A 27,593-nucleotide genomic window follows, 5' to 3' on the forward strand; every position below is an offset into this window, starting at 1 on the left:
CACGTTGACCAGGATGGTCTCGATCTCTCGACCTTGTGATCCACCCGCCTCGGCCTCCCAAAGTGCTGGGATTACAGGCTTGAGCCACCGCGCCCGGCCTCTTTTTTTTTTTTTTTTTGAGGAGTTGCCCAGCTGGAGTGCAATGGTGCCATCTTGGCTCACCGCAACCTCCGCCTCCTCTGTTCAAGGAATTCTCCTGCCTCAGCCTCCTGAGTAGCTGGGATTACAGGCATGCGCCACCATGCCCAGCTAATTTTTAGTATTTTTAGTAGAGACGGGGTTTCACCATGTTGACCAGGATGATCTCGATCTGTTGACCTCGTGATCCACCCGCCTCGGCCTCCCAAAGTGCTGGGATTACAGGCTTGAGCCACCGCACCCGGCCTTAATTTTTGTATTTTTAATAGAGACTGGGTTTCACCATATTGGCCAGACTGGTCTCAATCTCCTGACCTTGTGATCCACCGGCCTTGGCTTCCCAAAGTGCTGGGATTACAGGTGTGTGCCACCGTGCCTGGCCAAGATTCTTCTTTTTTTGAGATGAAGTCTTGCTCTGTTGCACAAGCTGGAGTATAGTTGTGCGATCTTAGTTCACTGCAACCTTTGGCTCACTGTAACCTCCACCTCCCGGGTTCAAGCAATTCTCCTGCCTCAGCCTCCCAAGGAGCTGGAATTAGAGGTGCAGGCCACCATACCAGCTAATTTTTGTATTTTTAGTAGAGATGGGGTTTCACCATCTTGATGAGGCTGGTCTCGAACTCTTGGCCTCAAGTGATCCACCCGCCTAAGCCTCCCACAGCCCAAAGTGCTGGGATTACCAGCATGAGCCACTGCACCTGGCCTTATTTTGTTTTTATGAGATGCGGGGTGGTCTTGCTATGTTGCCCAGGCTGGTCTCAAACTTCTGGGCTGAAGAAATCCTCTCTTATTATCACTAAATTTAAGAAAGGGAGAGAGAAAGGGAGAAAAGTGGGGGTGGGGTGGGGGGAGAGAAAGAGAAAGAGAGAGAGAGAGAGAGAGAGAGAAAGAGAGAGAGAGAAATCCTCCCACCTCACCCTCCTGAGTAGCTGGGAATACAGGATCTGAGATAGTCCTTTTTTAGCTTCCAGCCTTGTGCAGGGAGCTCAGTTCTGGCTCTCCCCGTTCCCTGGGGCCTCAGCCTTGACCTCTGTCCCCATGTGGGTGTTTTTTTTGTTTGTTTGTTTTTTGAGATGGAGTTTCACTCTGTCGCCCAGGCTGGAGTGCAGTAGCTCAATCTCAGCTCATTGCAACTTCTGCCTCCGGGTTCAAGCGATTCTCTGCCTCAGCCTCCCGAATAGCTGAGATTACAGGCACGTACCACCATGCCTGGCTAATTGTTTTTGTATTTTTAGTAGATATGAAGTTTCACCATGTTGGCCAGGCTGTGCTTGAACTGCTGACCTCATGATCCACCCACCTCTGCCTCCCAAAGTGCTGGGATTACAGGTGTGAGCCACCGGGCGCAGCCCCCATGTGGATGCTAAAACTCCAGTCATAGGGGGATTCCTGCATTCCCATGGGCTGCTGGACCTCACCGTCTCCACTGCCCCCACCACTGTGGCTTTGATTTTCTTCCTTATTTTTGGAACCAAGAAGATTCTGTCTTCCTTTTGATCTTAGCTACCCATTAAAAAAAAAAAAGAAAGAAAGAAACCAACACTGCTCATTATATTTAGCTTAGTGTATGCACGAATTTGGAATACCTCTAGCACTTTTTTTTTTTTTTTTTTTTTAAGACGGGGTTTCACCATGTTGGTCAGGCTGGTCTTGACCTCAGGTGATCCGCCCGCCTTGGCCTCTAAAGTGCTTGGATTACAGGTGTGAGCTACCACGCCCGGCCACCTCTAGTACTTCTTTAGGCTTGCATTTTGAACACAAGTTTATGAGACTCAAAAAAAAAAAAAAAAAAAAAAAAATCCAGATCATCTGGTGCAACATTTATCTGCTCCTCACCAGCTGTTTACATTGCCATAATCCCCTACCTCAACCTTTAGCTAAAATAAGCTCTCACGTGGCTGTAATCCCTGCCGTTCCCAATTGCCTTTCTCCCAGCCTGCTTCATTCGTCTCAGTTTCCTGCCTGTCTGAAGCATCTGAGCCTGTGACTCCTAGTGAAAACATCCTGCCAGCCAGGCATGGTGTCTCATGCCTCTAATCCCTGCACTGAGGGAGGCCAAGGCCAGTGCATGGCTTGAGGCCAGTAGTTTGAGATAAGCCTGGCCAATGTGGTGAAACTCCATCTCTACCAAAAATACAAAAAAATTAGCCAGGCATGGTGCTTGTGCCTGTAGTCCCAACTACCTGGGAGGCAGAGGCATGAGAATTGCTTGAACCCAGGAGGTAGAGGTTGCAGTGGGCCGAGATGGTGCCACTGCACTCCAGTGTGGGCGATAGAGTGAGACTCTCTCTCTCAAAAAACATATAATAATAAAAGAACACATCCTGTCTTCCTGGGGTTGGATCCATGTCCAAGTCATCTCTGTGCCTCTGCTACCTAGCTGGGGGATGAGAAAGGTCAGGGAATGAGTGGGGAAGGGAAGGCGGAGGAGTGAACGAAAGGCTGTGGGAAGTGCTGTGATGGGCTCTTTATGCATTTGGGGTGCAGAGGAAGGAGACTGTGGGTTCTGCCACGCTGGGGAGTCTCCCAGAGAGTTGAAGTTGGAATAGAGGTGTGCTGCCTCCCTCCAGGTGCCCTGGAATCAGACTAGCTGGTTTGGTTTGGTTTGGTTTTGTTTTTAGATGGAAACAACTTCGGCTCACTGCAACTTCCACTTCGCAGGTTCAAGCTAATCTTCTGCCTCAGCCTCCTAAGTAGCTGGGACTACAGGCAGGCACCACCATGCCCAGCTAGTTTTTGTTGTTATTTTAGTAGAGACAGGGTTTCACCAGGTTGGCCAGGTTGGTCTTAAACTCGTGACCTCAGGTGATCTACCTGCCTCGGCCTCCCAAAGTGCTGGGTTTACAGGTGTGAGCCACCGCGCCTGGCCCAGACTAGCTGGGTTTGTGTGAATCCCACTCCACCCCTTTTCAACGATGTGACTTAAGCTCTCTGCGCTGCAGTTTCCTGGTCTGTACAATGGACCATGAAATAATAATTAAGAAAATGAGAACATTATTAATGAGTCTTAAATGACATGTAAAGCATACAACAGTGCCTTAGCAAAGACTCAAACATAAACTCTTATTATTATTTGACATCTTTTTTTTTTTTTTTTTCAGACAGGGTCTTGTTAGGCTATGCTAGGCCAGGTTAGAGGGTAATGGCACAATCATAGCCAACTGTTAACTTTGAACTCCTGAATTCAAGTGATTCTCCCACCTCAGTCTTCCAAGTAGCTGGGACTATAGGTCTGCACCATCACACCCAGCTAGCTAACTCTCGTATTTTTTGGTAGAGAAGGGGTTTTGCCATGTTTCCCAGGCTGGTCTCGAACTCCTGGCCTCAAGTGATTCTCCCACCTCCACCTCCCAAAGGGCTGGGATTACAGACATGAGCCACTGTGTTTGAACCATTTAGCATCTGTTGAGGACCTACTGTGTGCCAAGAGCCAGAAGGCACCAAGGTCATTGTGCAGAGAGCCACCTGCCAAGGAAGAAGGCATACCTTAAGGCATCTCAACTTCCTGTCTCACAACTTGTTTCTTTGGCAGGGCGTTGACCATTTTTAGCTCTTTTTATTTATTAAAAAAAATAATAAATAAATAAAGACGGGGTTTCACCATGTTGGTCAGGTGAAACCACGCCTGGCCCATTTTTAGCTCTTAAAACAATTAAAAGAAATTTTTTTTAGGCCGGGTGCAGTGGCTCATGCCTGTAATCTCAGCACTTTGGGAGGCTGAGGCAGGTGGATCACCTGAGGTCAGGAATTCAAGACCAGCCTGGCCAACATAACGAAAGCTCATCTATACTAAAAATACAAAAATTATCCAGGCGTGGTGGTGCACACCTGTAATCTCAGCTACTCAAGAGGCTGAACCAGGAGAATCTCTTGAACCTGGGAGGCGAAGGTTGCAGTGAGACGAGATTGCACTACTTTTTAAATTTTATTATTATTATTATTATTATTATTATTATTATTTTTGAGATGGAGTTCCGCTCTTGTTACCCAGGCTGGAGTGCAATGGTGCGATCTTGGCTCACCGCAACCTCCGCCTCCTGGGTTCAGGCAATTCTCCTGCCTCAGCCTCCTGAGTAGCTGGGATCACAGGCACGCGCCACCATGCCCAGCTAATTTTTTTTTGTATTTTTAGTAGAGACGAGGTTTCACCATGCTGACCAGGATGGTCTCGATCTCTTGACCTCGTGATCCACCCGTCTCGGCCTCCGAAAGTGGTGGGATTACAGGCGTGAGCCACCGCGCCCGGCCTTTTTTATTATTTTTATTTTTTTTAATGAGACGGGGTTTCACCTTGTCGGCCAGGCTGGTCATGAACTCCTGACCTCAGGTGATCCGCCCGCCTCGGCCTTCCAAAGTGCTGGGATTACAGGCATGAGCCACTGTGCCCGGCCTGAGACTGCACTACTACATTCCAGCCTTGGCAACTGAGCAAGACTACATCTCAAACAACAACAACAACAACAACACAACAAAAATAAATAAATAAATAAAAAAAAGATGAGGTCTTGGCTGGGCGCAGTGGCTCATGTCTTTAATCCCAGCACTTTGGGAGGCCGAGGTGGGTGGATCACAACGGCAATAGATCAAGACCATCCTGGCCAACACGGTGAAACCTCTTCTCTACTAAAAAGACAAAAATTGAGCAGGGTGTGGTGGCTCACGCCTGTAATCCCAGCACTTTGGGAGGCTGAGGTGGGTGGATCACCTGAGGTCAGTTGAGACCATCCTGGCCAACATACTGAAACCCTGTCTCTGCTAAAAATACAAAAAATTAGTTGGGCGTGGTGGTGGGTGCCTGTAATCCTAGCTACTAGGGAGACTGAGGCAGGAGAATCTCTTGAAGAGGGGAGGCGGAGGTTGCAGTGAGCCAAGATCACACCACTGGACTCCAGCTTGGGCAACAAGAGTGAAATCCATCTCAAAAATAAATAAGTAAATGAATAAAAATAGGCCGGGCGCGGTGGCTCAAGCCTGTAATCCCAGCACTTTGGGAGGCCGAGGCGGGTGGATCATGAGGTCAAGAGATCGAGACCATCTTGGTCAACATGGTGAAACCCCGTCTCTACTAAAAATACAAAAAATTAGCTGGGCATGGTGGCACGTGCCTGTAATCCCAGCTACTCAGGAGGCTGAGGCAGGAGAATTGCCTGAACCCAGGAGGCGGAGGTTGCGGTGAGCCGAGATCGTGCCATTGCACTCCAGCCTGGGTAACAAGAGCGAAACTCCGTCTTAAAAAAAAAAAAAAATGAATAAAAATACAAAAATTAACTGGGCGTGGTGGTACACCCCTGTAGTCCCAGCTACTTGGGAGGCTGAGGCAGTAGAATCACTTAAACCTGGGAGGCGGAGGTTGCAGTGAGCTGAGATTGTGCCACTGCACTCTAGCCTGGTGACAGAGTGAGACTCTGTCTAAAAATAAAAAAAATTAAAAAGATGAGGTCTTGCTCTGTTGCCCAGGGTAGCCTTGAACTCCTGACTCAAGCAGTCTTCCCATCTCAGCATTCCTGCTAGCTGGTTCTTACAGGTGCACTTTCAGCTCTTGAGCAACGTTTGGGGAAAGGAGAATTCAAAGTTTCAGGCTCTCAAGGCCACCTCCTGCTCGCAGTTTGCAGTGGCCTCTGTGGGGATGCCCAAGGCTGGCAACAGAGAGGGGCTGAAGGCCTCCTGGGGCTGAGAAGTCTGTGGAGTCCAGGAGCCTCCGTTCCCTGGAAAACAGCTCCACCTGCTGGCGGTTGTGCTCCTGCAGTCTTGACCTTGGCCGAGTCTGCACGGGGGAAGGGAAGTGCGGGCTGAACCAGTTCGGAGCGCTTGGAGGGGACATCGGTGCCGCGGTGGAAATGGAGGTGTATGGGATAGGACCCGGGGAGGGGTCGTGATGCCGTTCTGCGTGGATGTGTGAGGCCCGAGTTTTGTGAGTCCCGTGGGTGCGCGAGCAGCATGTGGTATTGGGTGTGTGCCGTGCGGGTATCCTGCGCGGCGTGTGGCGTGGGATGTAGGTGTGAATCGGCAGGGGGTTATGCGGTTGAAGGCAAAGTGGGAAGTGTGAAGTGTTGAAGGGGCGTGTTTGTGTTGTGTTGGGATGTATGTTGTGCAGGAGTTGCCAACGCCGTGGATGTGTGGAGGGCGTGTAGTTTCTGAGGTGCACAATATTGTTGGTAGAAGGTGTTGGCGAGTGTGTTCTGGGAAACATAATTAAGAAACAAAATCTCCCAACCCAGCACACTTCTCCACAAAGAGAGTAGAGACAGAAAATAGTTTTATTATTATTTTTGGTTAAAAAGTTTTAGGCCTGGTTTGGTGGCTCATGCCTGTAATCCCAGCACTTTGGGAGGCCGAGGCAGGCGGATTGCCTGAGCTCAGGAGTTCGAGACCAGCCTGGGCAACATGGTGAAAACCTGACTCTACTAAAATACAAAAAATTAGCCAGGCGTAGTGGTGAGCACCTGTAGTCCCAGCTTCTTGGGAGGCTGAGGCAGGAGAATCGCTTGAACCCAGGAGGCGGAAGTTGCAGTGAGCAGAGATCACGCCACTGCACTCCAGCCTGGGCGACAGACCGAGACTCGGTCTCAAAAAAAAAGTTATTTTTATTTTTATTTTTTTAGAAACTCAATGTTTATTTTCCATGAACCTTATATGTTGCTTAAGAGCCCGTGCAAGAACAGCTTAAGACCATTCAGTGGTTGCTCCTACCCATTCAGTGGCCTGAGCAGTGGGAGCTGCAGACCAGTCTTCCGTGGCAGGCTGGGCGCTCCAGTCTTCAGTAGGGAACTGCTGGATGGGCACAGAGGGCACCTGCACGCCTTCGGACCAGTCAGCAACCTCAGGCTGAGTAGCAGTGAACTCAGGAGCTGGAGCAGTCCATTCGCCCTGAAGTTCCTCCGTGGTCACAGCCTTTTCAGCAGCAGCCTGCTCTTCCTTTTCAATCTCTTCAGGATCTCTGTAGAAGTAGAGATCAGGCATGACCTCCCCACGGGTGTTCACGGGAAATGGTGCCACGCATGCGCAAAACCTCCCGAGTCAGCATCCACCACATCAAACCCACCGAGTGAGCTCCCTGGTTGTTGCATGGGATGGCAATGTCCACATGGCGCAGAGGAGAATCTGTGTTACACAGAGCGATGGTAGGTAGGTGAACATAAGACGCCCCCGTGAGAGGCTGGTGGTCAGCCCTGGGGTCAGTAACCGCAAGCAGCCGTGGCTCCAGGAAGGCTGCCTGGATCTGGTTGGTGAAGGTTCCAGGAGTGAAGCGGCCAGCAATTGGAGTGGCTCCAGTGGCAGCAGCAAACTTCAGCACGGCCCTCTGGCCAGCATTCCTGGAGGATATGACACTGACATCAGCAGGGTTTTCAATGGCAACAATGGCACGAGCTGCCAGGAGAAGCTTCTCCCAGGTCCTCCTCAGATTTATGATGCAGATGCCATCATTTTTCCATTTCTAGATATACTGCTCCATCTGGAAGTCAAGGTTGGTGCCACCTAAATGGGTTCCTGCTGTTAGGAACTTAAGGACATCCTCTTCCTTCATTTGCAGGACATCAAGGGCTCCGGACATTATGACAGTTTCCCTTTAAGTTACGATGGGAATCCAGAACAACGCTGTATGGAGCCCTCAGCAGGTATCGCGGAAAGCCAAAAAAAAAAAAAAAAAGTTGTTTTTTTGTTTGTTTGTTTGTTTTTGAGATGGAGTTTCTCTCTTGTTACCCAGGCTGGAGTGCAATGGTGCGATCTCGGCTCACTGCAACCTCCGTCTCCTGGGTTTAAGCAATTCTCCTGCCTCAGCCTCCTGAGTAGCTGGTACGACAGGCGTGTGCCACCATGCCCAGCTAATTTTTGTATCTTCAGTAGAGACGGGGTTTCACCATGTTGACCAGGATGGTCTCGATCTCTTGACCTCGTGATCCACCTGTCTCGGCCTCCCAAAGTGCTGGGATTATAGGCATGAGCCACTGCGCCCGGCCAAAAAAAGGTTTTAAAATGTATTGTTATTTTTTTAGAGTCAGGGGTTTTACTATATTGCCCAGGTGGATCTTAACACTCAGCCTCAAGTGGTCCTCCCATCTTGGCCTCCCAAAGCCAAAGTGCTAGGATTACAGACATGAGGCACCACACCTGGCCTTAAATTTCATATGTATTTACTTATTTTTAGAGAGAGGGTTTTGCTCCATTGCCTAGGCTAGAGTGCAGTGGTGAGATCACAGCTCACTGCAGCCTTGAACTCCTGGGCTCAGTCAGCCTCCTGAGTGGCTAGGACTACAGGTATGCATCACCACACCCACTAATTATTATTATTTTTTGTAGAAACAGGGTCTTGCTATGTTGCCCAGCCTGGCCTTGAACACCAGACCTCAAGTGATCTTCCCACTTCAGGCTCCTGGTGCTGGGATTACAGGCATAAGCCACCATGCTTGAGCTGGTTTTATTATTGAACAAGAATTATTTTTTCTTTTTATTTTGAGAAGGAGTTTTGCTCTTGCTGCCCAGGCTGGAGTGCAACAGCACGATCTCAGCTCACTGCAACCTCCACCTCCCGGGTTCAAGTGATCCTCTTGCCTCAGGCTCCCCAGGAACTGGGATTACAGGTGCCCACCACCACGCCTGGCTAATTTTTTTGTGTTTTTAGTAGAAAAATACAGCACCATGTTGACCAGGCTGGTCTCGAACTCCTGACCTCAGGCAATCCACCCGCCTTGGCCTCCCAAAGTGCTGGGATTACAGGCATGAGCCACTGCACCTGGTCTGAATAAACATTAAGTTAGAAAGTGATGCACATCACTGGCAATCTGCTAAAAGATTGAAAAGGCAAAAAAAAGTCTATCATCCTTCTTTATAGCCAAGCAGGTAGAAACCATTATCTTGTTTTCAAGAGAAATTTTCTTTTTCTTTCTTTCTTTTTTTTTTTTTATCTTTTGAGACGGAGTTTCGCTCTTGTTACCCAGGCTGGAGTGCAATGATGCGATCTCGGCTCACCGCAACCTCCGCCTCCTGGGTTCAGGCAATTCTCCTGCCTCAGCCTCCTGAGTAGCTGGGATTACAGGCACGCACCACCATGGCCAGCTAATTTTTTTTTTTTGTATTTTTAGTAGAGACGGGGTTTCACCATGTTGACCAGGATGGTCTTGATCTCTTTTTTTTTTTTTTTTTTTTTTTTTTGAGACGGAGTTTCGCCCTTGTTACCCAGGCTGGAGTGCAATGGCGCGATCTCGGCTCACCGCAACCTCCGCCTCCTGGGCTCAGGCAATTCTCCTGCCTCAGCCTCCTGAGTAGCTGGGATTACAGGCACACACCACCATGGCCAGCTAATTTTTTTTTTTTTGTATTTTTAGTAGAGACGGGGTTTCACCATGTTGACCAGGATGGTCTTGATCTCTTTTTTTTTTTTTTTTTTTTTTTTTTTTTTTGAGACGGAGTTTCGCCCTTGTTACCCAGGCTGGAGTGCAATGGCGCGATCTCGGCTCACCGCAACCTCCGCCTCCTGGGCTCAGGCAATTCTCCTGCCTCAGCCTCCTGAGTAGCTGGGATTACAGGCATGCGCCACCATGCCCAGCTAATTTTTTGCACTTTTAGTAGAGACGGGGTTTCACCATGTTGACCAGGATGGTCTCGATCTCTCGACCTCGTGATCCACCCGCCTCGGCCTCCCAAAGTGCTGGGATTACAGGCTTGAGCCACCGCGCCCGGCGGTCTCGATCTCTTGACCTCATGATCCACCTGCCTCGGCCTCCCAAATTGGGAGGTTTACAGGCGTGTGCTGGGATTACAGGCGTGAGCCACCGCGCCCGGCCTTTCTTTCTTTTTCTTTCTTGCTTTCTCGCTTTCTGGCTTTCTCACTTTCTCGCTGTCTTTCTCTCTCTTTCTTGCTTTCTTTCTTTTCTTTTTTGAGACAGAATCTTGTTCTGTTGCCCTGACTGGAGTGCAGTGGTGCAATCTTGGCTCACTGCAACCTCCACCTCCTGGGTTCAAGTGATTCTCCTGCCTCAGTCTCCTGAGTAGCTGGGATTACGGGCATACGCTACCACATCCAGCTAATTTTTGTACTTTATTAGTAGAGACGGAGTTTCACCATGTTGGCCAGGCTGGTCTCCAACTCCTTACTTCAAGTGATCCACCTGCCTTGGCTTCCCAAATTGCCGGGATTACAGGCGTGAGCCACCATTGCCTAGCTTTATAATGGTAAGTGGGGCAACTACCTGTGTTAGTGAATTGGCTTGTATGTTAGGGGCGGGTAGACACAAACTTCTCATATCTTTAGGACGGAAAGTAGTCTGCATCTTGGAGCATGACTGAAGCCAGGCTCTTACCCTCCTGGGGGAACTGGGAGACAGGGGAGCTAACTCCCGTGACCCTTGCTTTTTCTCAGGGTTCCCAGGTCCTTGAGTTTCTGAGTTCTGAGACTGGCAAGAGGCTTATGTAGCCATCATAAGGATTTACATATGCTGGGCTGAGTGTGATCACCTTGACCAGGCCTGGCTAATTTTGTATTTTTAGTAGAGACGGGGTTTCTCCATGTCGGTCAGGCTGTTTTTGAACTCCCGACCTGAGGTGATCCACCTGCCTAGGAACCCAAAGTGCTGGGATTACAGGCGTGAGCCACTGCGCCCAATTTTTGCCTTCTTAGTGGAGACGCGGTTTCGCCCCCATGGGCCAGGCTGGACTCAAACTCCCGAGCTCAAGCGATCTGCCGCTTCAGCCTCTCAAAGTGCCGGGACTACAAGCGTAAGGTTCTGCGCCTGGTCATATCCGCAGTTTCTACAAGGAATTGTCGCTGTAGAAGAGAATTCTCACCAGGCCCGCCTTCCTCCTTCCGGAAGCGTTAGCGCAAGAGGACTACGTTTCCCAGGACGCCCCGCTCCTAACCAAGCTAGAAGACCGGTGTCTTGGATGGGCGGGTCCGGGAGAGGCTAGTCTGTGGAGGGGAGGCCCAGCCAATGGGTGAGGCCGACTGAATCGAAACCTACGCTGATTGCGCCGAGGTGATTGGAATCTTTGGCGCCTTGTTTTCAGTGGTGGACGCATGATGAGCGGGTACAGAGACCAATGAAAAGGCGGAAAGGAGGATTCCGCGCGTGTGGGCGTGAAGAGGTGCTAACGAGCAGGCTGTTTGTCCAATGAAAGGTGAAAGTCTCTGAAGTGGGCGGGGGCGAGGCGTGAGGAGGCGGGCGTGTGTGGTGGCCGAGCGTGTGCCATGGCGGAATCTGTGGGGAAGCGGGGCCGCTGGTCCCGAGGTAGCGGTGCCGGCCGAAGGGGTCGGGGCGACCGGGGCGGCCGGGGCCGGCGTCCTCGGGCTCAGCGGTCTCCAGCCTGTGGCACTCTGGACGTGGTGTCTGTGGACTTGGTCAGCGATAGCGACGAGGAAATTCTGGAGGTCGCCACTGCTTGCGGTGCAGCTGATGCGGTTGAGGTTGCGCCCCCGGAGACCCCCGGGCCGGCCGCGTCCCGGGATGACAGCGACACTGACAGCGAAGGAGCGGACGCGCGGCCTGCAGGACCCCCGCGGGAGCCTGTCAGGCGGCGGCGCCGGCTGCTGCTGGATCCAGGGGAGGCGCCGCTGGTTCCGGTGTACTCGGGGAAGGTGCAGCCGGTCCCGGGGAGGGGACGGTCGGAAGGGCCAGGGGCTTGGTCTCCAGGGACGGGCCGGCGTTCGGGGAGGGTAGGGCTGTAGGAGTGTTGAGGCTGGGGTTCTGGGGCTGGTCCTGGGGTGCTAGGGTGTTGGAAGCAGGAAGAGACAGGGCTCCGGGACTTTCTGCAGACCGGGGTGGTGAAGGAGGTTGGGATGCATTGGAAGTTTAGGATTCCTAGGAGCTAGAGTCTTGGGGGCACAGGGAGGCTGAAGAGCTGGGGTTCCTGTGGCCTTAGAGGGACTGGAAGGACCCGAAGCCGTTGGATATTGAGGTTGGGGCCCATGGCTAATGAAGCCAGGGAGCTGAGGTATTGGGGGTTGGGGTCCATGCAGGTTCAGAGTAGACTAGGTGGCTCCAGGAGTCTGGGGTCCCCCGATGGTCGTGTGAGCTAGGGGGCTGGGAGTCCCTAAGAGTCTGTGAGAGAGGGGCGGCTAGTAACCTAGTTAAAAAGGACAACAAAACATACATCTTCCGAGTGCCTTAGGCAGATTGAGGAAAGGGCGAAGGGATTCCGTTCTGAATCCTGGAGAATCTGGACTCTCCAAGTCGCCAGGAGAGGTCCAAGGTGTCCACGATCTTAGGAGGGATTTAGGAGCTGGGTGTCAGGGAAGAATTACCCCCAGGTTTTTCTTTCTGTAGAGGGAAGGACTTGACTTGGGCCTGACCCCTCTCCCTTCTTGTCTTTGCAGGTTAAAAGGAGCCTTCACCTTATCCCAGATGACCTATCCCTCCTGAAACTCTATCCTCCAGGGGCTGAGGAAGGTAAGGGGGGGCCTCCAGGGAGAAGCACTAAGCTGGCTTCTCTTAGGAGTCTTCCTGGGGTTTATATTCCTGCAGTCACTTGTCTCCTGAGGCTCAAGAAAAGGGCGTGGGAGAGGGGACTCCTTCGTCCTAGCCACAGGAGCTGGATTAACAGGCATAGTATGTGTTACTGTATATACATTTCTGGTGCCACCGGCAGAGATGCTGATTCTGTAGTCCTTGCGGGCAGGAAAGGGGAGGTGTTGAGTATCTGTGACATCTTGTTACATCTGCAGCAGGTTTCTTGGGAACACTGGAGCCAGCAGGGTCTTCTCTGAATCTTATCAGGGCTGCCTTTTGTCCTCCTCAAGTGATACTTTTATTTTTTGAGACGGAGTTTCGCTCTTGTTGCCCAGGCTAGAGGGCAATGGCATGATCTTGGCTCACCGCAACCTCCGCCTCCCGGGTTCAAGCGATTCTTCTGCCTCAGCCTCCCGAGTACCTGGGATTACAGGCATGTACCACCACGCCTGGCTAATTTTGTATTTTTAGTAGAGACAGGGTTTCTCCATGTTGGTCAGGCTGGTCTTGAACGCCTAACCTCAAGTGATCTGCCCACCTCAGCCTCCCAAAGTGCTGGGATTACAGGTGTGAGCCACTGTGCCCAACCAATTGATGCATTTTTTTTTTGCAAACAACTCAAGGGCAGAGAATAGGAATCAAGTCTAATGAGGAAATAGTTCACTGGGCAAATGGAGACCTTGGACCAAGACTCTTATACTGTAAGGGAGTATGGTGGGATGATTAAGGGCAGAGAAGAGTCATCTAGCTTGGGTTTGAATCCCAGTTCTATCTCTCTCTTTTCTTTTTTTTCTTTTCTTTTCTTTTTTTTTTTTTTTTGGAGACAGAGTTTCGCTCTTGTTACCCAGGCTGGAGTGCAATGGCGCGATCTCGGCTCACCGCAACCTCCGCCTCCTGGGTTCAGGCAATTCTCCTGCCTCAGCCTCCTGAGTAGCTGGGATTACAGGCACGCACCACCATGCCCGGCTAATTTTTTGTATTTTTAGTAGAGACGGGGTTTCACCATGTTGACCAGGTTGGTCTCGATCTCTCGACCTTGTGATCCACCCGCCTCGGCCTCCCAAAGTGCTGGGATTACAGGCTTGAGCCACTGCGCCCGGCCTAATTTTCATAGTATTTATTTTCGTGGTTTGTGATGATCCTTTATTGATGGCAGGCAAATGGACAGAAATTTCTATATTATAGAAAATAAGGGCCGGGTGCGGTGGCTCAAGCCTGTAATCCCAGCACTTTGGGAGGCCGAGGCGGGTGGATCACGAGGTCGAGAGATCGAGACCATCCTGGTCAACATGGTGAAACCCCGTCTCTACTAAAAATACAAAAAACTAGCTGGGCGTGGTAGCGCGTGCCTGTAATCCCAGCTACTCAGGAGGCTGAGGCAGGAGAATTGCCTGAGCCCAGGAGGCGGAGGTTGTGGTGAGCCGAGATCGCGCCATTGCACTCCAGCCTAGGTAACGAGAGCGAAACTCCGTCTCAAAAAAAAAAAAAAAGAAAGAAAATAATACCTGGCTTCTTTTCATGAGAAATTTAAGTTGATATGAGCGATCTTTTTTTTTTTTTTCTTTTTGAGACGGAGTTTCACTCATGTTGCCCAGGCTAGAGTGCAATGGTTCGACCTCGGCTCACTGCAACCTCTGCCTCCCGGGATCAAGCGATTCTCCTGCCTCAGCCTCCTGAGTAGCTGGGATTACAGGCATGCACTACCATGCCTGGCTAATTTTGTATTTTTAGTAGAGACGAGGTTTCTCCATGCTGGTCAGACTGGTCTTGAACTCCTGACCTTAGGTGATCCTTCCGCCTTGACTTCCCAAAGTGCTGGGATTACAAGCATGGACCACCGCACCCAGCCAATACGAGCGATCTTTTTTTTTTTTTTTGAGACGGAGTTTCACTCTTGTTACCCAGGCTGGAGTGCAATGGCGCGATCTCGGCTCACCGCAACCTCCGCCTCCTGGGTTCAGGCAATTCTCCTGCCTCAGCCTCCTGAGTAGCTGGGACTACAGGCACGTGCCACCATGCCCAGCTGATTTTTAGTATTTTTAGTAGAGATGGGGTTTCACCAGGTTGACCAGGATGGTCTCGATCTGTTGACCTCGTGATCCACCCGCCTCGGCCTCCCAAAGTGCTGGGATTACAGGCTTGAGCCACCGCGCCCGGCTTGAGCGATCTTTATACTAAATAGCAGTCGAATTCCCTGCCGCCTTTCCAGATATTATCATTTGGCTCTGTGTGTACCAGGGGCTCCATGGTCTCCTTTCCAGGGACCTTCTCGAAACCTTTGACTTGTTTCTTCTTGGCCTTCACTGGCCTCCCTTGGCTAACCCTCTTCTACTTTCTCTTCCTCTGCCTTCAGAGGCGGAGCTGGCAGATATGAGTGGTCTCTACCATGAGGACTCCCCATCACCAGGCTCTCCCTGGAAGACAAAGCTGAGGACTAAGCATAAAGAAGAGAAGAAAAGGACAGAGTTTCTGTGAGTGAGGCCAGGGCCCTTGGGCCCTGGGAGCAGGAAGTGAGTTGGAGGGGTAAGCTGAGGTAGGCAGGACCCTTGGGTGACTCCTGAAAGGGTAAGAAGAAGGGATAGAAGGACTGTTGAGGTTCATGTGGGGATTGCATTACTTGGGAAAAGAGGTGGCTTACTCCAGAGAGTGACAGTGAACCCTTCAGGACCACCCTTGGGAGTGGATTCTCAGACTCTGGTCATGCCAGTTTAAGGCGTGGTTCCAGTCCATCTTCCCTGTCCTCTCCATGCTTCTCTTTCTTCATCTATCAAACCCTGTTTTGGCTGGGCACAGTGGCTCACACCTGTAATCCCAGCACTTTGGGAGGCCGAGGCGGGCAGATCACGAGGTCAAGAGATCAAGACCATCCTGGCCAACACGGTGAAACCCCATCTCTACTAAATATACAGAAAAATTAGCCGGGCGTGATAGCACATGCCTGCAGTCCTAGCTACTCGGGAGGCTGAGGCGGAAGAATCGCTTGAACCCAGGAGGCGGAGGTTGCATTGAGCTGAGATTGCACCACTGCACTCCAGCCTGGTGACAGAGCAAGACTCCGTCTCAAAAAAAAAAAAACAAAACAAAAAACAAAACCCTGTTTTATAGCCTGGGCAACATAGAGAGACCCTGTCCCCCTCCCCCCACAGCCCCACACACAAATTAGCCTGGCATGGTGGTGCACACTTGTAGTCCCAGCTGCTCCAGAGGCAGAAGTGGGAGGATCACTTGATCCCAGGAGTTGGAGGCTACAGCAAGCAATGATCGTGCCACTGTACTCCAACCTGGATGACAGAGTGAGACCTTGTCTCTAAAAAGCAAACAAGCAAACAAAAAACCCCCAAATCCAGGGATAATAGTGGCATTTGTGTCAGTGAATTGCTGAGTCAATCAAGAGTTAACATTTGGCTGGGTACAGTGGCTCTTGCCTGTAATCCTAGCACTTTGGGAGGCCAAGGTGGGTGGATCACCTGAGGTCGGAGTTCAAGACCAGGCTGGCCATCATGGTGAAACCCCATCTTAAAAAAAAAAAAATGCCTCGGGCTTCCTTGCTCCCCTACTCCTGCCTTCCAGTGAAATGGGGCTCCTTTTTATTTTTTTAATGTATTTTTACGTTTTTAGAGATAGAATTTCATTCCATTGCCCAGGCTGGAGTGCAGTGGCATGATCGTAGCTCATTGCAGCCTCAAATTCCTGGGTTCAAGCAATCCTCCCACCTCGGCCTCCTGAGTAGCTGGGACTACAGCTGTGTGCCACCATGCCTGGCTAATTTAAAAAAAAAATTTTTTGTAGAAGTAGGGTCTCCCCATCTTGCCCAGCCTGGTCTTAGACTCCTGGGCTTGAGCGATCCTCCTGGCTCAACTTCCCAGAGTGCTGGGATTACAGGTGTGAACCATTGCGTCAGACTATGCTCCTCTCGATTGTCCAGGAATCTGGTTTCTAGGGATTTGTGGGGCCGGGCTCTCTCCGCTGCCTCCATCCTGACTTCTCTTGCTTCTGCAGGAATCAGGACAGCTCTCCTCTGCCCCTGTCTTCACAAAGAACCAAAAGCAGAAAGCATACTCGGGCACTCAAGAAATTAAGGTACCAAGCGCAGGAGCTCTGGCTGGGATGGAAAAGGGCAGTTTGGCAGGGTGGCCAACTCCAGCTGACCCAGAGTCCTGTCTGCACTGCAGGGACGTGAACAAGCGCCTCCAGGATCTCCGTTCTTGCCTGAGCCCCAAGCCACCTCGGGGCCAAGACCAGCAGGGCCAAGAGGATGAAGTGGTCTTGGTGGAAGGGCCCATCCTCCCAGAGACTCCTCGACTCTTCCCACTCAAAATCCGGTGCCGGGCTGACGTGATCAGGCTTCCTGTCAGAATGGTGAGTGCCTGAGGCCCGTGGGAGAAGGACCCAGGAGATGCCTCTAGAGAGAAGCGGTGTCCAGCAGGGGTGTTCTGGCAGAAGGGACTGTGTCATCGTTTTCCCAGCCTGCTCTCTGGAGCTGCCTGTCATTCTTTTCAGTCCTTCATGCCTTCACACTTTTTGTTTCCTCTGTCTGCATTTTCCCAATGCTCCCCTCTTTCTGGCAAACTTTCTACCCATTCTTCAAGGCTCCACATAAGCATCCTGTGTCTTTCTTTTTTCTTTTTCTTCAAAAAGTGGTTTCACTATGTCCAGGTTGGTTCTGAACTCCTGGGCTCAAGCAATTGTCCCTCATTGGCCTCCCAAAGTGCTGGGATTTCAGGTATGAAGCATCTTTTTTTTTTTTTTTTTTTTTTTGAGGCGGAGTTTCGCTCATTACCCAGGCTGGAGTGCAATGGCGCGATCTCGGCTCACCGCAGCCTCCGCCTCCCGGGTTCAGGCAATTCTCCTGCCTCAGCCTCCTGAGTAGCTGGGATCACAGGCACACGCCACCATGCCCAGCTAATTTTTTGTATTTTTAGTAGAGACGGGGTTTCACCTCGTTGACCAGGATGGTCTCGATCTCTTGACCTCGCGATCCACCCGCCTCGGCCTCCCAAAGTGCTGGGATTACAGGCTTGAGCCACCGAGCCCGGCAAAGCATCTTATTTATTTATTTATTTATTTATTTATTTATTTATTTTATTTATTTATTTATTTTTTTTGAGACAGAGTTTCGCTTTTGTTACCCAGGCTGGAGTGCAATGGCGCGATCTCGGCTCACCGCAACCTCCGCCTCCTGGGTTCAGGCAATTCTCCTGCCTCAGCTTCCTGAGTAGCTGGGATTACAGGCACGCGCCACCACGCCCAGCTAATTTTTTGTATTTTTAGTAGAGACGGGGTTTCACCATGTTGACCAGGATGGTCTCGATCTCTCGACCTCGTGATCCACCCGCCTCAGCCTCCCAAAGTGCTGGGATTACAGGCTTGAGCCACCGCGCCCGGCCCTTATTTATTTATTTTTGCGACAGAGTCTCTTTCTGTCGCTAGGCTGGAGTGCAGTGGCTGTGCAGTGGTGCAATCTTGGCTCACTGCAACCTCCACCTCCCGGGTTCATGAGATTCTCCTGCCTCAGCCTCCCAAGTAGCTGGGACTACAGGCGAGTGCCGCCCCGCCCTGATTTTTTGCATTTTTAGTAGAGACGGGGGTTTCACCTTGTTGGCCAGGATGGTCTTGATCTCTTGATCCCGTGATCCACCCGCCTTGGCCTCCCAAAGTGCTGGGATTACAGGCATGAGCCACTGCACCTGGCCACATTTGTCTTCGTAGAAGCTTTTTTTTGGGAGTCCTTCCTACTTTCCCCCTAGGACCCTGGGCTTCCCTCTTGGGCTTGATCTCACTGCCCTGGACAGAGCAGATACCACTGAGTCACCCGGAGCTTCCCCAGCTTCTTGGTCAAGCCTGATAGTTTCGTAGGGATGACCCTGTTTCAACACCAAGAATGATAACAGACGTTTACCATTACTGATGCATCATGTATCATTCAAGCAACTAAGCCAGAGGTTGCTAACCGGTAGCCCGTGGCTTTTTCAACAGTGTGTCTGCTTTCTTTGCCCTGTAGACTTTTATTTTATTTTATTATTTTATTTTTATTTTTTGAGACAGAGTCTCGCTCTGTCACCCAAGCTGAAGTGCAGTGGCATGATCTTGGCTCACTGAAACCTTTGCCTCCCAGGTTCAGGCAATTCTCTTGCCTCAGCTTCCTGAGTAGCTGAGACTACAGATGCCCCCCGCCCCCCCCACCACGCCCTGCTAATTTTTGTATTTTTAGTAGAGATCGGGTTTCACTATGTTGTTCAGACTGGTCTTGAACTCCTGATCTCAAGTGATCCACCTATCTCAGCCTCGCAAAGTGCTGGGATTAGAGATGTGAGCCACCATCCCTAGCCTATTTTATTTTGAAACAGAGATGGGGGCCAGGCATGGTGGCACACACCTGTAGTCCCAGTGACTTGGGAGACTAAGGCAGGAGGATCTTCTGAGTCCAGGAGTTGGAGGCTGCAGTGAGCTGTGCTTGTGCTGCTGCACTGTAGCCTGGGTGACAGAGCAAGACCCTGTCTCCAAAAAAAAAAAAAAAAAAAAAAATAGAAATGGGATCTTGCTTTGTTGCTCAGGCTGATCTTGAATTCCTGACCTCAAGCAAGCCTCTAACCTCTGTCTTCTAAAATGCTGAGGTTATAGGTGTGAGCCACCATGCCTGGTCGAGTGCTTTAAAAATATTCAAGTTTGTTGTCACCTTTGTCATGGGTGATTTCATACAAAAGTCCAGATTTCTGGCTGGGTACGATGGCTTATGCCTGTAATCCCAGCACTTCAGGAGGCTGAGGTGGGTGGATCACCTGAGGTCAGGAGTTCAAGACCAGCCTGGCCAACATCTTAAAAACCCTGTCTCTACTAAAAATACAAAAATTAGCCAGTTGTGGTGGTGGGTGCCTACAATCCCAGCTGCTTGGGAAGCTGAAGCAGGAGAATAGCTTGAACCTGCAGGGCAGAGGTTTCAGTGAGCCAAAATTGTGCCTCTTCATTCCAGTCTGGGTGGAAGAGCAAGACTGTGCCTCAAAAAAAAAAAAAGGTTTGGATTTCTGGCTTCTCTTAAAAAATAGGAAGATTCAGCCAGGCATGGTGGCTCACCCCTGTAATACCTATATTTGGGAGGCCGAGGCGGGTGGATCACCTGAGATCAGGAGTTCAAGACCAGCCTGGCCAACATGATGAAACCCTGTCTACTAAAAATATAAAAAATTAAGTGGGTGTAGTGGTGAGCACCTGTAATCCCAGCTACTCAGGAGGCTGAGGCAGGAGAATTGCTTGAACCCACAAGGTGGAAGTTGCATTGAGCCAAGATCATGCCACTGTACTCCAGCCTGGGCAACAAGAGTGAAACTGTGTCTCAAAAAAAAAAAAAGAGAGAAAAATAGGAAGATGTAGTCACATTGGCCCACGTTCCCACACAGTGCCAATCAACTGGAGCTGCATAACAGCTAGCCTGTCTGGGTGGCATGTGAGTTCCAGTTTGCTGCAATCCCCACCACCCCTTTCTTTGTCCTAACCTATGGCTGCTGTATTTCTTTGTGTTACTTGCCAGTATCCCTTGCTAATTTTATTCTATACCTTACCAAGTAAATACGATGTAACTCACAGCTGAGGAGCTTAGCAAGTAGCTAAGGCCAGAGCTTGTGTTTGGTGGTGGTGTTGTGGGGGTGGATTTTGACGCAGGAAGACCTCTTTTGCTTTTTGTCCCATCCCTAGTCGGAGCCCCTGCAGAGTGTGGTGGACCACATGGCCGCTCACCTTGGGGTGTCCCCAAGCAGGATCCTTTTGCTTTTTGGAGAGACAGAGCTATCCCCTACTGCCACTCCCAGGACCCTAAAGCTCGGAGTGGCTGACATCATTGGTGAGAGGAAGGAAGGGAGGTGGGGCCTTGAGACGTTTGCCAGGGGGAAGGGCATATGGGGAGAGGTTCAGCACGGGCCCTGCTTCCAAGCCCTGACTTAGCCTGGCTTCCTGATTCTGCCTCCCACAGACTGTGTGGTACTAGCAAGTTCTCCAGAGGCCACAGAGACATCCCAACAGCTCCAGCTCCGGGTGCAGGGGAAGGAGAAACACCAGACATTGGAAGTCTCACTGTCTCGAGTGAGTGGGAGAGATGGCTCTCCACAACCCTCACCCTGTCCTTTGCCGCCTCTCGTCTCTCTTGTCAGTTAATGGAGTATGGAGTCCCCTAAACTTGACTTGCAGGAGACACTGCCGTCTATGTTTTTGGGTTCTCAGGCATCCTAGGTAGTGGGAAAACCCATTGTTCAACTTCCCTCCCTGCTTCTGCTGGCACTCTGTGCCCTAGTCTGGGTGCCCCCTCAGTCTCCTGACTCCTTCTGATTAAAACAGAAAGGACCCTTGGACAGTAATCAATAACCCATCAAAATAACAACAAAGGCCATGTGGCTAAGTGCCAGAGCCCATGCTGAGGATTTCCTCACATTCAGGATCTCACTTAATTTCACAACAATCTGATGTGGGAAACCACTGTTGTTATCCTCATTCAACAATAAGAAGACTGAGTTCTAGAGAGGTGGAATAAGCAACTTGCTGAAATCATTTTTTTTTTTGAGACGGAGTCTTGCTCTGTCACCCAGGCTGGAATGCAATGGCATGATCTTGGCTCACTGCAACCTCCGCCTTCTGGGTTCAAGTGATTCTCCTGCCTCAGCCTCCCAATTAGCTGGGATTACAAGTGCTCGTGGCCGGCTAATTTTTGTATTTTCAGTAGAGATGGGGTTTCTCTATGTTGGTCAGACTGGTCTCAAACTCCCGACCTCAAGTGATCCACCCGCCTCGGCCTCCCAAAGTGTTGGGATTACAGGTGTGAGCCACCGTGCACAGCCTGTATTCACTTCTTAAGGCCACTGCAACAAACTGCAAACTGGGTGGCTTAAAACGATAGAAACTTCTTCCCTTACACTTTGGAGGCAAGAGGTCTGAAATCAAGGTGTTGGCAGGGCTTCGTTCCCTCTGAGACTCTGGGTGGAAACCTTCCTTACCTCTTTGTAGCTTCTGCTAGTGGCCAGAGTTCTTGGCTTGAAGCTGTGCCACTCTAGTCTCTGCCTCTGTGATCACGTGGTGTTCTCTGTGTGTCTCTTGTCTGTGTTTGTTCTCTCTTCTTGGAGGGACATAGGTCATGTTGGGCTACCCCACCCTAACCAAGCATGACCTCATCTTAACTTGATTATATCCACAAAGTCCCTACTTCCAAATAAGGTCACATTCACATTTACCAGGGATTAGGACCACAAAATACCTTTTCAGGCGATACAGTTCTCATGGCCTTCCCATTTCCAAAATATATTCATCCCATTCCAACATCCCAGCATTAACTCTTAAGTCCAAAATCTCATCTAAATAGAATCAACTCAAGAAGTCCCAATCTTATTTTCTAAATCATTAAATCAGTTTGGGATGAGACCTTGTATGGTTCATTCTGGGACAAAATTCCTCTCTCACTGTGGACCCGTAAAATCTAGAAAATAAGTATTGGCTTCCAAAATACAGTGATGGGACAGACATAGGATAGACATTCCCGTTTCAAAAGGGAGAAATTGGGCCAGGTGCAGTAGCTCACACTTGTAATCCCAGCATCTGTAGTCCCAGCTCCCCAGAAGGCTGAGCAGGAGGATTGCCTGAGCCTGGGCGATTGAGGCTATAGTGAGCCATGCCTGTGCCACCTTTATTGGAAACTTTTATTCCAGTTACCAGTAACACATTCCTCATCTCCTACAGAGGCCTCACCAGAAACACCTTTAATATTAATATTTCTAGCAGCCTTCTGTTTGTAACAATATATGTATCCTCTTAAGATGATAGGAGCTTTCTCTGCACCTGTCCTCTTGAGCCTGCAGGGACATTCCCTTTAAAGTCCATATTTCCACCAGCAATCTCTTCAAGGCAGTCTAGGTTTTTTTTCTAACATGCACCTCAAAATTCTGGCTTTGGCCAGGCGTGGTGACTCACACCTGTAATCCTAACACTTTGGGAGGCCAAAGTGGACGGATTGCTTGAGCTCAGAAGTTCAAGACCAGCCTGGGTAACATAGTGAAACCCTGCCCCTACAAAAAAATGCAAAAATAAGCCCAGCATGCTGGTACACGCCTATAGTTCCAGTTACTGAGGAGGCTGAGGTGTGAGGATCGTTTGTGCCTGGGAGATTGAGGCTGCAGTGAGCTGAGATTGTGCCACTGCACTTCAGCCTGGGGGACAAAGCAAGACCCTATCTCAAAAAAAAAAAAAAATTCTTCCAGCCTTGATCCAATTCCAAAGCCGCTGTTATATTTAACCATTTATTCGGGCAGCACCCCACTTTTTTGTATTTTGGCTTTTGTAACAAAGTACTACAGATTGGGTGGCTTAAAACAAATTGGGTGGTTTCCCTCTCGTTCTGGAAGGAAGAAGTCTGAAATCAAGATGTTAGCAGAGCCAGGGTCTCTGAAGATATGGGGGCAAAAAACAAATAAGGTTTTTTTTTCTTTCTTTTTTTGTTTTTTAAAAGAGACAGGGTCTCTCTGTGTTGCCCAGGCTGGAGCGCAGTGGTGCGATCATGGCTTACCATAGCCTCAAACTCCTGGGCTTAAGTGATCCTTCCACCTCAGCCTCCTGAGTAGCTGGGACTATGGATGTGTGCCACTACCCTTGGTTAATTTTTTTAATTATTTTGTGTAGATGGGGGGGTCTCACTATGTTGCCCAGGCTGGACTCAAACTCCTGGGCTCAACTGATCCTCCCATCTCGGCCTCCCAAAGTGCTGGGATTACAGGCGTGAGCCACTGTGCCTGGCCTCCTCCTTGGATTTAATTTACTAGAGCAGCTCACAGAACTCACGGAGACACTTACTTATGTTTACTGGTTTATTATAAAAGGCTGTTACAAGGTATACAAATGAAGAGATGCATAGGGCACAGCATGGGAAAAGGGCACAGAGCTTCCATACCTTGCCTGAGCACCACTCTCGAGGAACCATCACATGGTCAACTCCTGGGAAGCTCTCCAAACCCTGTCCTCTGGATTTTTGTGGAAGCTTTGTTATATAGGCATAACTGATTAAAGCACTGGCCATTGGCGGTAACTCAATCTTCACTCTCTCTCTCCTTAGAGGTTGGGGGTGAGGGTGGGAAAAAGTCCCAACTCTTATCCTACTTTGGTCTTTCTAGTGACCGTCACCATTCCTGAAGCTCTCCAGGGCTGCCAGCCACCAGTCAACTCATTAGCATGCAAAAAGATACTTAGCTCTTTGAAGAGCCCAAGGATTTTAGGAATTTTATACCAGGAAACACAAAGACCAAATATATATTTGACAACATCATGCAGTCCCTCAGGGACTCTTTGTGGAACCTGCCTTGACTCTTCTTGGCTCCTGCCGGCAGCCCACGGTCCTTGGTGTTCTTGGCTTACAGGTGTACTCCATTCTGCCTGTGTCATCACGTGTGCTCTCCCCTCATGTCTGTGTTTCTGTGTCTGTTTCATGAGTATACCAGTCCCAGGCCAGTGCAGGAGCTCAAGCCTGTCATCCCAGCACTTTGGGAGGCCAAAGCAAGTTGATCACCTGAGCTCAGGAAGTTTGAGACCAGCCTGGTAATATAGAGAAACTCTGTCTCTACCAAAGATACAAAAACTTAGCTGGGTGTGGTGGCCTGTGCCTGTAGTCACAGCTACTCAGGAGGCTGAGGCAAGAGAATTGCTTGAACCCAGGAGGCGGAGGTTGCATCGAGTGGTCTGCCAGTCCCCCGGCATTAGCGCTCATCCTAATCCAGTACAACCTCAACTTGATTCTATCTGCAAAGGCCCCATGTCTAAATCACATCACATTTACACTTACCAGGGGTTAAGACCTCAAGGTGTCTTCTCTAGGGGACATAACATAGCGTTTTTTTAAGGTCACATGTCTAGTAGGCGGGAGAGCCTGCCCTCCAGCTCGGCTCAGCCTCACTCTAGAATCTGGGCTCTCTTATTGGTACATACCTCCATTTCATGGAGGAGGAGGCCGAGCCTAGGAGGACTTCCCTAGCTTGAAGCCTGCACTCCTAAGCCTTGGGCTCGTGGCCCCCACCCTCTATCTGAGCAACTTGGAGCCCAGAGGGATGAGGGGATTTGTCCCAGCTCCCAGAGAGGAGCCAGCTAGGCTAGCTTTTTTGTCCTCATGTTTCCCCCCATGGGGCCCTGACTTTATTGTCCCCACTCCCCTGACTTCCCTGTCCCATGTTCCCTGTTTGTCCCTACAGGATTCCCTCCCCAGCCCCGTTTTCATGCTCTGATGTCCATTTTTTGTTTCTCTCCATCCAGGATTCCCCTCTCAAGATCCTTATGTCCCGCTACGAGGAGGCCATGGGGCTCTCGGGACAGAAACTCTCCTTCTTCTTTGATGGGACAAAGCTTTCAGGCAGGGAGCTGCCGGCTGACCTGGGCATGGAATCTGGGGACCTCATTGAGGTCTGGGGCTGACACCCCCATCCCTGTTTGAAGGCCCAGCCTGGACTTGGGGAGAATGATTCCCCCTTTTTATCCCATAAGGGCTTGCAGAAGCTGAGGTAGAACTTATCTTTAAGCTGCAGCAAAATCAAGGAGTGACCTTTGTCCCCTCTCCTGTTGACCCCCATTTAGAGCCGTTAACCACTTGGTGAGTCCTGTGGGTGTTGTTGCTCTGGGTGGCCTGTGGCTCTGTCTACAAGTCATACTGGGTTTTGCAGCCCTGTGACATGGAGATGTCCCCTCACCCTTCCCATCGTCCTCCTTCCCTCACGGAAATGTCTGCTGTATGAAACTATGCACATACTGAAAGTGAATTGAAATAAATGAGGGTTGGGTATGAGCTTCCAGGCCTGGGATTTACACCATGCCTAGCCCAGTAGAGGCCTTAGTGCCATCTGAGGCTTAGGACTGACATTTGCTTGAGGCTTATACACTAGTGTGGTTGCCTGGCTTGCAGGAAATGACCAAGCTCCCACATGTTGGCTGAAGCGTAAGCAGACAACTGGGGGACTCTTTTGAAGGGCAAAGCTGGTGGATTCTCAGCCCAGGGTGTCTTCCTCATCCCAGGACCCTTCAGAGCCACCCTTTCTAGTTTACACTTTCTGGTGCACACATTTAAGGCATAACAGCACATTCAGCCCTTTGGTTTTGGATCTCAGGAATACGTCCCACGTGAGGATTCTCTGGTTTTATGGCTTTTTTTCCATTTCTTTATACCATCCTCTCCCATAAGCACCCATGTCTTTAAATATGAATGTATTATTGTAAAATACCAGATTTCATGTGTGAATATGTGCTTTTCCTGTACATAGTGCTATTGTTCAGTAGGTCTTAGGCCATTTTCACCCAATGTGTGTGAAGATAGAGCCCTATTGCCTCTTCTAGAAATGCCCCATTGCTTTGACCTGCCATGTGGCACTCCACAATGTCAATTGCAATTTACACGCATTGCCTAAAGTGGGGGACACCTGGGTGCTTCCGACCCGTCAGCACCGGATACAAAGCCACAATAAACATCCTTTCGTGTGTCCCCTTCTGTGCTTGTGTGAAACGTTCACTAGAATATGTATCCAGGATGGGCTTACAGGTCATAGAGATCAGTTTCTTTATGGTTTTCCAGATTTTTCTTTAGAATGGTGACTGACCCTCCTACTTGAGGCTGCCCGTTTCTCCTCATCCTCGCCAGCACTTGTATTGCCGGGCTTCCTAATTTTTGTCAGTTTGATGGGTAGGTAGTGGTGCTGTGCTTTAATGTAGATTCATCTGATCAGCATTCATTTGGGGAATTTTTTCACCTATCAGCATTTTTTGACCTATCAGCCTTTCTGGTTTCCCTTTCTGTGCTTGGCCCATTTTTTTCTTGGGGTTTCTTATCTTTTTTTGGTTTATTTTCAGGAGTGGCTTGTACATTCCTGGGCAACTGCAAATAATTCCAAGAATGCATATTTGGGCTGTGCATGGAGGCTCACACCTATAATCCCAGCACTTTGGGAGGCCGAGGTGGGAGGATCGCTTGAGCCCAGGAGTTCAAGACTAGCCTGGGCAAAATAGTGAGACCTCGTCTCTACAAAAAAAAAAAAAAAATTTATAGGGGGGAAAAATGGAAAATTTCTGTGTATCTAAGGGTATCCTTCACTGATAAGAAATTCTTAATTTTGACTGGGTGTGGTGGCTCACACCTGTAATCCCAGCACTTTAGGAGTCCGAGTTGGGTGGATCACTTGAGTCCAGGAGTTCAAGACCACCCTGACCAACTTGGTGAAATCCCGTCTCTACTAAAAATACAAAAATTAGCTGGGGGTGATGGTACATGCTTGTAATCCCAGCTACTGGGGAGGCTGAGGAAGGAGGATCATTTGAACCGGGGAGGTGGAGGTTGCAGTGAGTTGAGGTCGCATCAGTGCACTTCAGCCTGAGTGACAGAGCGAGACTCTGTCTCAAAAAAAAAAAAGGAAAGAAATTTTTAATGTAGACAGTATGAACTGTCATCCTGCAGCTGATTGCTTTTTGATTGCTTATTTAATAGCGTTAAGATATTTTACATTTTCTCCTGTTAGCTGTTCAGCTTTTCCTTTCATACTGAGAATACTACACAGGCCTGAAAGCTAGCTGGTACACATAGGGCTGGTGCCTTGGCTGCATCTGTTCTCAACAATCAGGCACCTCTTCTGATAGGTTAATGCTGGTCCGTACTGGTTGCTAAATATTAAACATCACTTTAAAACTATTTGAGATCACTTTTGTACTCAGGAGGTCGAGGCAGGAGGATCGCTTGAGCCCGGGAATTTGAGACCAGTTTGGGCAACACAGCGAGACCTTGTCTCTTAAAAAAAAAAAAAAAAAAAAAAAAAAATCCAGTGAAATGCGCCTTTGCATACGAGATCCAAGTTTCACTTTTTGTGATATTATGAGACAGTTTTCTCAGTAATGTCTACTAAAAAAAAAAAAGCCATCAATCTTTCTCTGATACTTGCATGATTATAACAAAAGTATGTCAACTTAAAATGTTTTGTTGGAATGTCGCATTCCTTTAACTTTGATGACATTAAAATCATCTATAAC

At 49.7% G+C, this 27,593-nt stretch overlaps 1 protein-coding gene and 1 pseudogene across 4 annotated transcripts; one reads left to right on the top strand and one right to left on the bottom strand.

Annotated features, from left to right (window-relative positions):
• Positions 1 to 6,797: 6,797 nt before the first annotated feature.
• LOC120367371 (small ribosomal subunit protein uS2-like) lies at positions 6,798 to 7,709 on the bottom strand (annotated as a pseudogene).
• On the top strand, positions 7,421 to 27,582 carry NFATC2IP (nuclear factor of activated T cells 2 interacting protein). Of its 4 annotated transcripts, none has more exons than XM_074381892.1 (10): positions 7,421 to 7,754; positions 10,182 to 10,308; positions 10,754 to 11,707; positions 12,446 to 12,518; positions 14,932 to 15,049; positions 16,578 to 16,658; positions 16,751 to 16,937; positions 20,268 to 20,412; positions 20,542 to 20,651; positions 24,846 to 27,582. In XM_074381892.1, exons 3-10 carry the CDS (start codon positions 11,321 to 11,323, stop codon positions 25,002 to 25,004), a joined length of 1,260 nt encoding a protein of 419 aa, XP_074237993.1. In that variant the 5' UTR covers positions 7,421 to 7,754; positions 10,182 to 10,308; positions 10,754 to 11,320; the 3' UTR covers positions 25,005 to 27,582. The 4 variants fall into 4 exon arrangements, with proteins under 4 accessions (XP_074237993.1, XP_074237994.1, XP_074237995.1 ...); XM_074381893.1 differs by having other exon boundaries at positions 11,140 to 11,707; XM_010340824.3 differs by lacking the exon at positions 7,421 to 7,754 and having other exon boundaries at positions 10,151 to 10,308.
• The last annotated feature ends 11 nt before the right edge of the window (positions 27,583 to 27,593 follow it).

This window comes from Saimiri boliviensis, chromosome 12 (genome assembly GCF_048565385.1).
Source record: "Saimiri boliviensis isolate mSaiBol1 chromosome 12, mSaiBol1.pri, whole genome shotgun sequence".
NCBI classification, from domain to species: Eukaryota; Metazoa; Chordata; class Mammalia; order Primates; family Cebidae; genus Saimiri; species Saimiri boliviensis.